General features: G+C 39.3%; 1 protein-coding gene and 1 long non-coding RNA gene across 3 annotated transcripts in view; one reads left to right on the top strand and one right to left on the bottom strand.

Annotated features, from left to right (window-relative positions):
• The window catches only part of CLMN (calmin), a 75954-nt gene extending 66340 nt beyond the window's left edge, over nt 1-9614 (top strand). The window contains exons 11-13 of one of the 2 annotated variants that reach the window (XM_032111089.1): nt 209-272; nt 1291-1352; nt 2882-9614. In XM_032111089.1, the coding sequence (XP_031966980.1) occupies nt 209-272; nt 1291-1352; nt 2882-3035 (280 nt within the window). In that variant the 3' untranslated portion in view covers nt 3036-9614. The remainder of the gene's footprint in view (nt 1-208; nt 273-1290; nt 1353-2881) is intronic. The other variant, XM_032111090.1, reaches the window with a different exon arrangement.
• LOC116445052 lies at nt 9151-15054 on the bottom strand. Its single transcript, XR_004240637.1, has 2 exons — nt 14820-15054; nt 9151-13261 (listed from the first exon to the last, which is right to left on the bottom strand). It is a non-coding gene; the product is annotated as an uncharacterized LOC116445052 (long non-coding RNA).
• Nucleotides 15055-16233: the final 1179 nt, after the last annotated feature.

A 16233-nucleotide genomic window follows, 5' to 3' on the forward strand; every position in this document is an offset into this window, starting at 1 on the left:
TTTTTGAGCATATGAATTTTTTATTGTGGGTTGGATTTTCCCAAAGACATTTTTATCATGTTACTGATAAATTCCAGTCCATATTCTAACACATACAACAATGCATATTTGTGGTTTTGTGTAGCTTAAACCTGTCATGTCCATTTGCAGTGTCTCTTTTTAACTTAGCTTTATGAATTTAAAAACTTTGCTTTTACATACATTTCAGAAGCAGTGACAGTGATGCCAACATTCATCTCCGAAAAAGGTTTTCTCATAATGCTTCTGAGGAGGTGAGTGTGGATATATTGCTGTTTCTCTGGTTCTCTTAAACTCCAGAAGTTCACACACTGTAAAAAGGCCTGTGACAGTATGAAAGTCTTGTGACTTCTAATAATTTTAGTGCTAAAACCAGGCATAGTTGCAAAGTTTTACTGAACTCTCCTAAATACATACTAAACTGAACGTTGAACAAATTCACAAAGAAGTACCTAATACTACAGTTAAATCTATTGTAACTTTAAATCTTACTTCATCATAACTGTATAGCTGCAACATTTTGCTTGTTTGAAGCTGCCTTTGTTTGCTGCCCCAGTTTCTTTTAGTCTTCAATTCTTTGTATGATGTTGGTGCCCTGGTCTCAGCCCTGCAAAAATGCTGGGTGTCTCCTGAAGAGCACTGTTTTTGAAAAATTGGGCTCCGTCCCTTTTCCTCACAGTAGCAGTGTATATTACATTATCAGCGGCTAACCCTAAAAGAATTTTAGTTGTAACATGCAACTGCGCCCCTAACGACAGATGCGATTCATACTGGTTTCTTGAGAGCACTCTATACAGCTGAGGTCTGGATTTTTATTTTTAAAGTCAGAAGGAAGGGACAGCATCAGCAATCTGGTCATGCTGAGCAAGGGTAGGAATATGGCTTTTTTTCAACACAAAAATAAAATTCTGACCATATAGGAGTTTTAAAAAAAAATGCTGCCACCAGTGTTCAATGAAAGGGAGGTTTCACACAGATGCTTTAGTTTTGCACTGCTGTCAGAGCTAGTAGAAATACATATGAATGAGGGGAGCTTTATTCAACTGATGAAAGCAGTTGAAAGCAAAAAAATCTTATTTCACAACTTTTTTCCTTTTCTGTGTGTGCACCAGACTGCAGTACTGGATGTTCTGACGGGGAATATGTTTATAAGCACACTTTCATTTTATTTGAGCAAACATTAGATAAAATTTGCATAAAATACACAGTTACCACCTTTGTGAGATGCTGAATTTTATTTTTGTTATCTAATCTATTCCTGGTCTGTTTAAGGAAACCTATGGTGTAAACGAGCAGAAGATGACAGATATGGGTGAAAATCCATTAATCATTGGGTGAGTGGTTCTTATTCAGACAGACTTTTTCAAGGAATCCATAACTCCTAGGTACTACTAGCAGTGATACAAAAGGAGCTGGAAATTAATTATAATGGTAGCAACTGTCTTCTGTGATGGCTCAGAGTCCACATTTCCCATAGGTGTAAGATACAAAATTTCGCTATCGCTCAATCTGTCCCTTGACTAAACTGCTTTTTCTTGACCTGAAAGATTCAGCTGTCTAAGCAAGATTCTGAGCGTTTTCCCCACGTGGTGGTTATCTCAGGCTGAGAAAAGAGTGGGCGAACTTCAAATGTTAGGCCCTCTGGCAGCGATGACTCCTTCCAGGTTTGGAAGACTGTCAAAACAATGTTTAGTGAGATCAGTGCCAGGGAAAGTCAATTACTTCAGTGAAGGTCTGGCCTCTGCTGGAGCATCTATGAGTTTTGATAATTTTTATGTGTGTTTAGTTTAGACTTAGGGTGACACGTCATGAACACAGAGTGTGCATCCCTTTGGTATTAGGGTCTAAATATCTATAAGAAACAAGGATCGCTTTAGGTTTTGCCTCTTAGCTGATACTAATAGTATACATGGTATGAATAGTACCTCTCAGAACTTCTAGGTAAAATGGTTGCTATATTTAGATGCAGAAAACATACAAAATATTATCAGGATCCACTGGCCTGGTCTCACTTATGCTTCTGTTAAAAAAACCCCACACAAATAGCTGCTACAGTTGTATCAGTTGTACAATTTGCTGATATTAAGCTAATTTTGTGTAATACTCAGGTATATATCCAGTCGGATGCCCCAAGCCAGAAAAACACAAATTTTCTCCAAAAGTAGATTAAAAACAGTTTACCAGAGTGTTTTTCTTACAGTAATATAAAATTATAAAATGATTGTATCATCTTGTGCCTTTTCAAATAAGACCTTTCCTTGTCATGGTGAGAGCTCAGTGGTGCTGGCAGAATCCATTGGGCTTTGCTCTTATGAACCGCAGCTGGAAATTTGGGAAGTTGAAATTTTGGAGCTGTCCTGCAAACCCCCAACTACTAGCTGGTTTCTTGGTTGGAAGTCTTGGGCTTTTTCTGTTTAATATTCTAGTGCCTAGCATGAGGAGCTCTGAAAGTAGATGATTTGGGGAAAATATATCAACTCAGATCCAGTGTATAAACGAAATTGTGGAAGTGTGACATGTTGCCCAGCACTCTGTTTACTGTTCTGAAAATAAAAGGGTATCTTTTTGACTGGTGGAAATCTTAAATCAGACGACTGTGATATAATGGCATGTACTTAAACTATCTGAGAATTTGTCTGGAGTTTTCAGAAGATGGATTCCTACATACGTTGACTCTGGAAGGAACACACTGCTAACACCCAGTATGCCCCTCCTAGTCCAGCTGGGGCCCTCCACCTGACTAGACTGAAAAGGTTCATTAAACTGTTGTCTTTTAGTCCACCCTGTGATCTTCACAGTAATTATTAACACTGAAGGCTTTTTCTTCTTTTCCTTGCCTCTTACTGAATTCTCCCATTTTCAGGAAGAAAAAGGACTTGGAAGCAAGCGAGACTCCAGCACCAACTCATGAGATTACTATTTTTGAGCAGCCAGAGCTATTCTACTTCGTCATTTTCTTCTGGGTGCTGGTCTACTGCCTTTTACTCCTTCCACAGCTTCTTAGCAACAAAGTTTGATCTGTGTGAGGTGTGGAAAATAAAAGATGGTGGCTGGATTGCTTTGTGTACCTGCATATGAATATGTTCCTTCAGGTGAAGCACAAACAGAAATCCAGGACCTGGTATTTGTATTTGTTATCAGGTTGTCCTCAATTCCACTACTGTTGTGCTATGACAGTGTCAAAGCACGTTTTATATTATGGTAATTGTGTAAATATATATAAAAATTATCCGATTTAGTAGATGCAATTTTGTACATTTGTGCCTTGCTTTATAAGATGCTAAATAAAACCAGATAATTATCAGTAGAAGTATGAACAATTCAGAGCTCTAGTCTTCAAAAATTATTCTTCTGGCTTAATTTTCTTATGTAGGGCCTGACAGCTGCGGAAGAGGGATGGTGTTGAGTTACCTCTGGATCTGACCACCTGCAAGGGCAAGGCTAGAAATGCTTCTTCACATTTTCCATGGAATTATTTGAAAGAGTTGGAGGCAGAGCAGAGCTACAGGTAGCTAACACACATCAAGACTTGATTACAGTTCCAGTAGCAAATCCAGTGGACAACAAGATCAGGTTGAGGGTTTTGTGGTAGGGAAGTTTGATTTTTTTAGGATTTAAAGTCGTTTTTCTCCTGCACCTTTTGGTATGTTTGATTTGCAGGAGTAAATTGGGTATGGAGAAATGCGAAGAACATACATGCTAGCTGCTTCTTAGGAGAGTTTATATGGGAAATCTCAGGCCAGGAACTAAAGTTTTTTAAAGGTACCTCAGTGCTTCTGAGTCTGCTTCTGCTTTAGTTTCTCTGCTGCTTTTACTTACAGATTGCATAACGATTTCTCTCTTTTGCAGATACAAAAAATAATAGGTGCCTTCTTTGCTGAGGCTACTCTTAAGGCACCAGGGCATGGTAAAAGAATTAGAAATATCTTTTAAGTGTCTAAATCAATTGAGAAAGAAATGACAGATGTAAAACTAAATACAGAGAAATGCTGACAACCAGTATTGACATCCTAGCACAACTGAAGAGACTCCTGTGGCTTGTCCATGGGCACAGCTGAGCTACTTCTCCCTCTTGTAATTTTTGTCCACATCAATGATCACTTTAGGATATTTGGTAGAGGATTTTTGCCAGAGAAGGTGTAATCCATGCTTTGTAGGACAAAAGAGAAGTCTTCAATTCAATAGCAGTAACTTCTCCATGCGACTTTTAGTGAAGTCACTACTTCTCATTGGCACATTTTTAGTTTCACAGTATGCTTTATGAGACTACATCACATTGCTGCTTCCACCTGAAAATTTGGAAGGTTGACTGCAATGTACTTCCTTAAATGAAGGGTTTCATAATTTTACACTGAGTGAAAATTAAATCACGTGGCTATAAGTTTTATATATTTTATGTAGCATAAGATGTATCCCTACCCTGGCTAAGTTTTCAGATGAACTTATAGTACCTGGGATCAAGATACATCAGAATATATAGCAATTTATTTGCAGGTATTAGAAACCTGTCTGTAGTTATGTTATCTGCTGGGGTAATCGTAACCATCCACCACACTTCATTCTTCTTCATAAGCTTTTTGTTCCCTTGGGATTTTTCTCCTGAGCTGCAGTTAGAATTCAATAGAAATAAGGAATGTCAGGAGATCTTAAACATTGAAGATAAAATTATGAACACCTTTCAACAAAGCTGAAATCTTTCCTATTCTGTCCTGTCACTGTTGACTAGAGCTGGATTCACCCCATGAACCTAGAAATAAGATCCATTGTTCTTGGGAGGAAGAGATCCAAATGTCCCAACTTAATTTGGTTTAAATCAGTGTAAGTAAAAAAAAAGACATTTCTTTCATCTTGTTCATGAAAGCAATCAACATTTTGAGTCATCTGATTTTGTGATTCATGAACCTTTTTGTGCTAGTTGTGGAAGACAGTGATACTTTCTTCCAAAAGAAAACCTATATTAGAATTTTTGAAGGTGCTTTCTGGAAGTAGGCTAAAATAGAAAGCTGAAGGGTTAATGCTTTTTCCTCTGAAAGAATAAAACTTAGTACAAGAAACATTTTATGCTTATCCTGAAAACCAGGGAATACCAGGCTGGGGTACAGCATCTATCTAATAGCAGCAAGCAGCAGTGTACTACACTAGTTTGGAGCAAAACTGTTGACAGCTTTTCATTATGTTCCACTCTTCATAGGCTTCTTTGGTTTATAACTTTTTCTGACCCTTTGTATCTTTACTCTGGTTCTTCCATGTTTATTAATCTTCAGCAGAGGCTATTTGGAGTTGGATTACAGTTTCTTTATAGGGCTTTACAGCTATCAAAGTTCAATCAAGTAAAATATGCTCCCTTCTGTCTTCTTTCCTTCCTCCTAAGAAAATTAATCAGGATGAGGAGCTCTTTGGATGTCTTATCTAAACAACTGACATCCATGAAGAATGGAAAGGTGAACAGGAATGCACTGATGCCAGAAATGTCATTACACTGTTATTTTTGTCCAAGAAGGAGAAAACCCAAGGTTTTCTTTGTTACCTCCCACTGATGAACAGTAACTGAAACATTGAAATGAGCAGTTTAAATGTCAGACAGCATCCAGCAATTGTAGTGGTCATCTCAACCAGTGTTTCAGTTGATGTACACTTTCCAGCCTATCCCATTGAGAGATTGCTTCTTCCATCCAAAATAGATGAAATAAAAAAAATACTAAGTCATTCCATGATAGTGGGTATTACATTGCTTTCAATTTTTTGGGTTTGTTTTATTGTGGGTGTGCTGTAACAGAAGCAGTGTACCTTACCCAGCCATTCCATGGGTGAGAAGATCCAGGGTGAAGCACTAAAAGTGATAATACTGATGTTGTCAACTTTGCTTAAAAAAAAGACTGAACTTTCAGAGTTTTGCCTTTACCTGGAACAGTAAAGAGTGACATCTGCATAAGCAGCAGCTTCCCTCAGTTAAACTGAGTCGTGAGTCTGCATCTCTTCTTCCACAGTGCAAGATCCAATCCCTTAATGCAAGTGCCCTGTTCTCAAAACACTGCTTCGTTTTGGGGTTTGTGGCCTACTCTGAGCTACTGCCTAAAAGCCTGATTCTGAAATACTCACTATGGCAAAGCCTGTTTTAATTTGCTGCCCAGGGGACTGGCTGGCGGTAGTGGAGGGTTTAAAGGCTGGTGGGCAATCTATTGTCTACCCATTTTCCAACAGATCTGTGCACTGTCTGAATACAGGAAATTTTTCCTGATTTTTTGCCTGGGTTTTTGAAAAATGCTAAGCTTGAACTGACCACATTTGGTATATTGATTTAGTGGCTGAATTCAGATACACAGGGGTACTGATCTGTTAAGACTCTTTCTAAAACCTACCGGTTTTGAGCAAACGTGGGTAGCAGAGCATTGTGAAGTGTAAGCATCAGGAAGTGCCTTGAGGATCACTGGATAAAGGATGCTTGGTGTTCACAGAAGCAGCATTAAAGACTGAGTGGCAACTGTAATAGGATGGTTCAATGTCATCGTAGTCATGTAACTTAACTGCAAAGTGTTTCATTGTGATTTTATAGAAAGTGCAAGGAAAGATACACTATTAAAGACAGAACCCCGCTAAACATTTATGGGGCAGATGACTTAGAGTTGAGGAAATGAGTTAAACAGTCACATAATCTACAAACTGACCGGAATATAGCTTTTGCCAAACTGTAGGAAATTATCAGTGCAAAGGCAGGGCAAGCACAGACTACAGTAAAAAATGACAATCAATTTTCAATGCCATGAATATTTTTGAGAGATTGAGCTCTAAAACGTATTTTTATTGAGTTTCTAGATTGTAATGAATGTGTCTACAGAATTTTATGCAAAGCTTGAGAGTTCAGCTGTTTTAAAATGATTTTTTTTTATATAGCAGTGATTATTTTATCTATATATTTAATAGAACTGTAAAACCATTTTAAGAGTACCTGTAAAATTCTATGTATGTGATACAATTATTTATTAATTATGACTCATGAGAATGAACATTAAGCTATGCATCGGTTGTGTCATCCGTTTGAAAACTGGAAACTGCAAACAGGAGAAGAGCTTTTAATGAGCAGGAGATTTGAAAAGTGGGGGAAATGATTGAATACATTTGTGTGATTCTTAAAGCTGCATAGCAATATGTCATTTTGTGATGTTAAACTTTCAGCTAAAGTTGCAAAATATACTGAGTGAGTGAGCTACTTTCTTCCATTAAAACTTCCTGAGGCTGAAATTTCTACATGTTGATATTTGGCGTCTAAACACACTTAAATCCCCTACGTTTTCTGGACACTCTCAGTTTACTCCTGCTCAGTATGACTGTAACTTCTTTATTCAAGTAGTGCTCCATTGAGTTTACAGGGGTACCATGCCATATCCAATGGGGGTTTTTAGGGGTCTCTACACTAACCCTCACAGAACCTGAGCTTTAGGAGATTAATTTGGCCACTGTATGTGGTATCACATTCAGCCATCTAACATGATAATAACTGTAATAGTGCTTTATCACTTATGCTAGCTTTAAATACTTGGGAGTCCCTTCTTGCCAAGCACAAACATGAATGCATCCAGTGATGTGTTCAGTTCCTCTACTTCTGTGGAAGTCGGTGCAACACATCTGTGTGCTAAGCACACACTACCAGATCTGGCCCTGAGAGCACTTAAATCAACATCAACCACATAGGCCAGGAAGTCACTGAAGCCTATGCAATGCCCATGCAAATCCAATGTACACCAACCATACACCACTCACTTCAGTTACCTCCATTTTACACAGAGCATTTGTTTGCCTAAATGCTGCAGAATCAACCCTCCAAAGAGAGGAAGTTAACATCTACTTCCATCTTGAATTAAGAGAACAGCAGTAGGGAACAAATAACTGGAAAACAAGGGTGAGGTTCCAGGCTGGAATATGGCCGTGGAAGTTCCCAAACTGCCACAGCTGAAAGCTCATACCCTGACAATAGGTTGCCTGCTGTTTCCTTTGAGCTAATAGGCAACAGATCTGAATGGAGGTAAAAACCACTAAATCCTTTGTATTTCTGCATTGTGCAGGTTTTTGTCCGGTAAATAACGTCCCCTGGCACACCACTGATAACACTAATTTACAGCTGCCCAATTTAGGATTGTTCACTTTCCAGGTTTGTATATAAACAGGATACACAGTATGGCTTGTCCTCACCCATACCAGCCCAAGATCGTGAAGCCATTCATGCAGGAGGATGGGATACACACACATTTAATGATCCAGAAAAGTCATGTTCTCTGCGGAGTAGCTCACTTACTCTGTCCATTGCTTCACACAACTCAAGCTCACAAAGGGTGAAAAATTAACCCTTATTTTTTCAAGTGCCATAGTCATTGCAGGGTTATCTTAACTGAAATTGTGGAGCATCAAAGGATTTCTTTCCTCCACTAAATGTAAGACATGGAAAACCTCCTTCCACATCAGTGGCACTTTTGACAATTCCATTCCAAGCAGCTGCTACTGCTGATACTGGAAAATGAGAACCATCTTACTTTCTCCCCATAGTGGGGGAAATGTCTAAGTTTATGTATCTGGAACATAAAATTGGCCCCTGAGTGATTAATATATTTTTTTCTTCATGAAAATGTTAGAAGGACCAATAAAAATTATTTTACCTTAGTGAGAAATACTGAAACCTACCATTCCAAGAAAGGCTAGTTCCTGGCCATCACTGCTATTTTCAGGCCAGGTAATATCTTATTCCCCAAGTAAGTAATTTATTTTCATGATTTTCACTGGGCCTTCCTGGAATCTCTTTGATTCACAGAACAGATTTGCTGTGTCCAAGGACCAGTTTGTACAGGGATGTCCCTGGTCCATGGCCATTATTAAGACTGTAACAGAAAATCACTCTCGTTTATTTCAAAATTACTGTGAATCAAGTAAATTTCAACATATATGCTGCTCAGTTCTTGAGAGAAACAATGCAGTCACATTTTAATGCCAAATACGTTACACAAGTCAAATAAGTATTTTTACTGTAATAAAAAATTCAACTTGTACTTTTGTCTTGAACAAAACATTTTAGTAGGCATACCACTTTGCGCTATTGTATACCGCTGTGTAAAAAGCTGAATAAACTGTTTTACCTTTCTTGTTAAAATTCTCTAGTTTAAAATGTAAAGTACTAGATGGCTAAAGAGTTAATGAGGGACTTCATCGTAAATAAATCATTGTAAGTAAGGAATGTAATATTTAAAATACATGTTTCTCTTTGGCAAGTGGTGAGGAATGATGACTTTTTAAAATGAGAACAAATGCTGGGAGGATTTGAGTGGTGTCCAGATAAACTGAAGGAAATGCATTTTCGTGTACTTTTAAATACATTTCTTCTGAACACTTTCAGTGAGGGGCTTGTATTGGATGTTTGCACTAGTTGCTCATAGCTAATTTTTGTGAGAAAAAACTACATTCTTCTGTATAGCTGGTACACCAGAAGAAAATGTTTTTAGAAACTGTTATGCTGTAAGAAGAGTAGTATTTACTAGTGAATAGCTCCAATTTATTTTACAGAATCTCCAATTTTGAAATAAATGGACAGGCTTCCTGTATCTAATCTGTTACCTGTGGGTTCGTCCTTGTGGATTCTTTGTTTAATTTAATTGTTATTAGTATATATTTTATCTATTATATATATATATGTATTATTTTTTTCTATTTACACATTTTCGTGCCCAGAAACTAAATGCACTTTTTAGGAGAGAAGACCTTAGTAAAGACTGCAAATTCATAAAGTGCATAGTTTCCCACTTACCCAGAAAGTGACTTTTCATTTTGGAGGAAGAATCTAAACTTTTTTTCCGGTCAATAAACAAACTGATTTTTAATTTTTATAAAGATGAAGAATTACTAATTTATTAACACATAGAAATTGGCATTATAAAGGCAAGCCATGGGAAAGCTTACAAAAACAGTTGTGCTTAATTATTTACTATTCTTACAATTAGTTTATCTGGGCTGTTTCTCTGTACATGTTTAGACTTGTGGATTAGCAAATTACTAGTTGCAGTACCATTTCATATTTACTATGTACTTCTCCCTACACCTTAATTCCGTTTGCAGTATATGAGAAAAAGAAAATAAAGTACAATAGAGTTGCAATACGGTTCAGAATCAGCCCTATGATGGAGTCTCCTGAAAAATATATCTAAATTGGATAAACACAGAGAAAGAAAATGGCATATGTGAAAGGCATAGGAATGCTTCTTCTCTAAAAGCTTCATGGGTATCACGCTTTAGGACTTGTAAATATTCCTCTAATCCTTCTACAAAATCAAATTATCTCACATGCTTTCATAGTGTTTCTAGCCAGTCCTGGAGTAGCTGTACCTGCCTATTGGACCATCCTCCCCCACACCTAAGCATACATAGCAAGAGAATACTCATGGTGCTGTTGAGAATTCGGGATATTTGGGTCCAGTCCTGTTAACAAAGCAATTTCCAGAATCATAGAATGGTTTGGGCTGGAAGAGTCTTTTAAATGTCATCCAGTCTAACTCCTCTGCAATGGGCACCTCCACCAAAATCAGATTGCTCGGAGCCCTGTCCAGTCTGACCAAATGTTTACAAGGATAGGGCATCTAGCACTTTTCCTTACCAAAACTTTAAAATCTCTAAATACACTTTGGTGATTTTTTTTTTTAAATTGGGTTCTTTTTTTTTTTTTTTGACTACTGACACTATGGTTAGGAATTTGCAAGTGCACTGGGGAGGTGTAAAGTTCAAACAGGCAAGATAGGTCATCTCAGTGTGTGGAAGCAGAGTAAACTTTTACAATAGTATGAGATCTAAACTTTAGTTCAAATTCAAACATAGTAAGACAGGAACTGTTGGTTTTCTTTTAACTACTCTAGGACAAAAGTAATTCTGATAGAAACTCAAAAGTAATCTCCCTTATCCTTGCTGTGTAATCACAATTTCTTAGCTTGAAGATGATGCACATGTAGCATAGGAAAGATGCTGGATCCATCTGGATCTTGGCAGCAGCAAAGACAAGCACAGGGTTCATTTCAAACAAGGAGCCCTACACAAGTATACACACTGAGTATGCACTTTGGTTGTGCAGGAGCCCGGACCTCCTAAGGATAACCTGTGGCTATCACACATATTCTTGTTGGTAGTGTAAACTGAAACCTTCATCCTCTCCTCAGTGCTCATTTTACCTGGTTGGTAAACAAAAGCCAGCTGGGGCAGGAGAACCTTCAAACTGGTGAGTGGATATAGCAAAGCCTCAGACTTGAGCTGTGATCTTTATTAAGACACCAATATACAGCAGTAATTTTTTCTTGAGTTGCTATTTCTACTGATGTTACAAGGATGATTTCCAGGAGAGCTAATTGCAGCAATTTATGAGATGCTTTCTGTGACTAAATCCATTCCTTGGTGAGACAGTACCACTGGCTTACCACAGTCCTTGCCAAACTAGACTTTATCTTGGAATATCCTATAGCATATGATCAAAGCAAAATGTATAGCTCCATCTGCTGTAAATACTTTGAATTGATTATTTTTACATTTCTTTTTTATGGCTGCTCTGTACCCTGGGGAACTGATTTATCACTCTGCTGATATGTATTTTCTGCTTGTTATCAAGAATTGACATAAATATAGATTTATACATTGTCAAGTGGTATTTCTTGGTTCTCAGGCAAAAAATGAGCATTAAAAAGGGTATATTCAAGGATATTATGAACTTCTGTTAACTGTTGTATGACAGATCTTTTTCACTGTGCCATTGCAGCTGCTTGTGAAATTGCTCCCATCTTTCAGTAAAAAAACCCCATCCGGTGAAGTCCAAGGTGACTGGAAAAAGGGAAACCTTGCACCCATTTTTAGAAAAGGATAGAAAGGAAGAGCCTTTCCCTGGTTCCCTACTGGCACAAACCTGAAAGGAAACAGTGCAGTCTCAGTTCTTCAAGGGCTGACATCACCAGTAAACCTGGGCAAAATTCTTCCTTCTTGCCGCCCATATTCAGGAGATGTTTTTAGTCACACCGAAGGCTTTTGTGATGCTCTCCTTTTTCTACTTCTGATGTATTTCTAAATTTATAGGAAAAGTAACCACGGCATCCAAAACCATTGTAGGTTTGATGGCATCAAAATAAGCCAAAAATTATTTCTAGAAGAGTTGGAAGCCAATTTTGGTTTCAAAATATTCTCTCTCTGTGAGACATTCCAGAACAGCCAATACAATTAACAAGCTCAGAGCTGAATACAAATCTTGTGGCTGAGCTGAATTTTGTTCCCCATTTTTTTTCATCCACTGGTAGCTATAGTAGGTCAAAAAGGGATTTATTTCCTAACAGAACATTTATTTTATTCCATCCTTCTTCCTTACCAGTGATTTGAATTTGTGTGCTTTCTTTAGTGATGTGTCTACCTATGATAGAGACATTCTAGAGACTGTAAGTAGATGATGGAGGAGATCATCAGTCTGGAGAAACCCAAGGAAAAAGCAGGGAACTTTGCCTGGGAAATGTTGCCAAGAGAGAAAGGAGTCAGTTTCCAAACTATGTCAGCTCATATCCTCATGTCAGCAATTTAAAGAGGTTTAAAAAAAAAAAAAAATACTGAAGTTTCTCTTGCACTAGGGAAAATACCCTTGGAATTACGAAGTCTGGGTCACTAAAGTGGGAAAGCATGCCAAATTTTTTTTTTTAAATGCATTTTAGGGTGAGACAAAGATTCATGCAACCCAACACCTTGTTAAAATCTAAGCTTCAGTTTTAGAATGGAATCTGTTCAAAATAGGTTCTTTCTTTCTTCCAACTTCCTTCTCTATAATCATACCTGCAGCTTTTTCTCATAACACATTGCAGGTGTTATTATTAGCACTCTGGTCTAAAATGTTTGCAACTGTTCTTTCCTGCAGTGATTCCCAGCTATGAGCTGGAAAACCTGGTAGCCAGACTAGGGGCTTCTTGAGAGGAAAGCCTCAAGGAAAAATTTCCCAAGTGGAGTACAGAATAGACACATCTTTTCCTGGCCAGAAACTAGAATGCAACACTTGGGCATGTATTTCCTCAGTAACTGCCAGCTTGTTTCAAAGTGCCTTACTGAACCAGTGGGTGACACAAGACCAGAAGACATCACGGCTGGTACCAACAGCAGGGAACAACAGAGGTCACCATTGTCTTGCAGGAAGGAATCTCTTCAGAGTCCATTTTAGAACCTGATGGAGCCTGGTTTCCACTGGTGTGATTACAGCGTTCTGTAGCATGAACAAAGACAATTCATTGTGACAAAGTGATTTTTAATGTCAGTTTTCCTCTTTTCTGACCCAAACAGAATCTTTTTTTAATCATAGTCAACAGAAAAAACCAGAAAAGCCTCCCATCCATTACTGATTTTTTTAAAGGGAGATAAATGCCTCTATTTTCTTGTTGTCTAACAAGTTACCCCATAGAGCAAATATCAGTATTTCTACTACTAAAGATATGGGGAAGGCTGTTACTTGGTACATTGTTACTTACTCTTTTCCAGATTTTAATAGTTGGGCAGTGTATCCTCTTCATCCCACAGCCTGTTTGTTTTGCTTTTACGGTTGGTTGCATGTTTTTTTACCAAATTCTGAATGCCAACCAGTTTGAAATACGTGGAATTTTTCAGAGTTGCATCTCGCATTGATGAGTTCATTTTACTTTAAAAATCTTTGTAAGGAATTTGTGAAATCAACCTAAAAGTAAATTTTTAATTTGGGCTTAAACTGTGAAGGTTAGGTCTGATTACACAAATATATGACATCAAATACCTGTTTCTTAGAATGGAGAGAGGTACTAGGGAATAAGATTGTAAGGAACAGCACAGATTTTATCCTGTACTTTTATATCAAAAACTCCTGTCAGCAGGCAGGCTCAAGGAGGAAGTAGCTGTGGAGAAAGACACCCGTTTATACAAGAAAATAACTTCCAGAATTCTCCTGGCATTTGTCTGTTTTGTTTTCTAAGTATTCTGGTTGCTTTCTCTTTGAACCTACTTGAAATGAATAAAATTCATTATTTAATCATGGCCTGCATTAGGGAGGGTTTCTTTCTGCTCTATTTTATGTTAGAAGGAATCAAGAATGCCAACTTCCTTCAGTACTTCAGCTAAAATTGGAAAAATAGATCCATATGCTCTGACAGTTCCCACTGGATAAGACTGAACAGCTGCTCCTCTTCCTCAGCTTTTGTCATGGGATATAATTATTCTTCTATCCATAAAAAAAAAAAAAAAAACAAACCAGAAGGATGCCCTTTCAATCCTATAAAAATACCTAGTACTGTAACATTTAACAGCATAATGGCAGTCATTACAGAAGATGTGCTCTAAACAGGAACAGTGGTTTGTGCCAAGAAAATACTTAATTTGGTAATACCCCAGGCCTCTGTATCAGTTTGAATCTGAAGTAATTTTACTCAGGTTGTTTTAAATGAACCTTAGGAGTGCTCCAGTGAGCTTTATCTTTTCATACTGGTTTTGTAGGCACAGTTGTGTTACCATGGTAAGTCCCTGGTAGAGAGCAGATGGAATGAGGGAGGTTGCACCTCCAGTGACAGATCTTCCATTGAAAACACACTGCCTTCAGCACAACTTGCAATGGCAGTGGGTGGCCAGAAGTGACATTGCATTCATGGTCATCTTTATTAGGCAACAAGGCCAATCACCATCCAGTCCTTGTTGCAACCACATGCGCTCATAGGAGACTCTCACTGGGTCCCCTGACTTAACACAAACGTAACTCATTGTTCACCTCTGGTTTAAGAGTTTTGGCGGTGGCAAAACCTTACGCTATACCCACTGCTTAATCCCAGACATTTCAAAGCACTTTTGAAAAGACTTGGTACTTCTTAGTTCTGGTGCTGCAGGTGGTTCCAGCCACTCCGTCTCGTGAGGAAAACTCAAACAGCCAGCTGTGGTGGTCAGCAACCCAAGTTTAGTACATAACTTCAGTCACGGTGAGAACCCATGAGTCCTTTGTTCTGATGTTTGCATGTTTTCCCCTGATTGGTTAATGTTTCCCCACCCTGTTTATGTATGAAGTTATGTATATTCATATTCCTTGTTTAATATGTATCAGTTTCTAGAAAGTTCTTTGTTCCTTGACGCCCCATTGGATCCTTCCTTAAGTCACTCCTATGTGTTGTTCCCATTGGTTCCCTTCCTGTCAACCCCACCTGCTTGTCCCTATCCCATTGGCTGAGATCCCTTTCCCCGCCTATTCCGTACCCAGTATAAAACCCCTGGACCCTCTTACATATTTGGCTCTTTGTCCTTCTCTTTCTTTGGGATGTTCTTGTGTGGAACACAGATGGAGAGTCTCCTTTCATCCTTGCTTTTGTGCCTTCATTCCAGCAACAAGAGGAAAGCTCCTTTGGGTGAGGAGCTCTACCCCTTCGTTTTGTGTGTTGCGGTGGGGATTGCCGCCTTCTGGAGGCATTGTAACTGTGACCTCCAGGCTTCCTTTTGTCGGCACGTGAGGGGTAAACCCCCTTCAGCTTTCTCTCAGCTGCTAAAAAACCCTCAACTAGTAACATCTACTCAATCAATGGAGTGTTGCCAAGATACTGGAGTGAGACCAGTGGTCCAACCAGTCAACAATCTGCCTCATGCAATGACAGAAAGAGATGCTGCTTTGGGAGCCTACATAACCCAAGCACCTGCAGCTCTCTTTTCTTCTTCCACTTTCTGGGCCCTGCAGCAGTAAGGGCTGGAGGCTCCCCGGTGGAAAAGGACCACTTTGCCTGTGTCAGGAAGGTGACTTCTGATGGAAATGGCTACCTGTGTGTGTGAAAAGGTGAGATTTTGTTACACAGTCATGAGACAGCTCACTGCTGCTCTATCCAGACATGGCCAAAAGGGATCACCTTTTTCCCCGAGGGCATGCCGTGCGATAGAATAACCGCATTCCCTCAGATCCGTCTCTTCACGACCAGCCCTGCCTCAGTGGCACAAGAAGCGAACGCCCGGGCCTCGGCCCCCGTCCCAAGATGGCGGCCGCCGCCCCCGCCTCAGCGCCGCCGCGCGCCCCCCGCCTCAGCGCGCGGAGACCCCGCCCGCGGGGCCACGGCCGAGCGCTCAGCAGCGCTCTGGCGGGGGGAGGGGAGCGCGCACGCACGTGAGCGCCCGGAGCGCCCGGCGGCTCGCCGGCAGTCGCTGTATCCCGCCGTCCCATTGGCTGCCTCGCGACCTTTCACCTTTTAC

This window comes from Corvus moneduloides, chromosome 6 (assembly GCF_009650955.1).
Source record: "Corvus moneduloides isolate bCorMon1 chromosome 6, bCorMon1.pri, whole genome shotgun sequence".
NCBI lineage: Eukaryota > Metazoa > Chordata > Aves > Passeriformes > Corvidae > Corvus > Corvus moneduloides.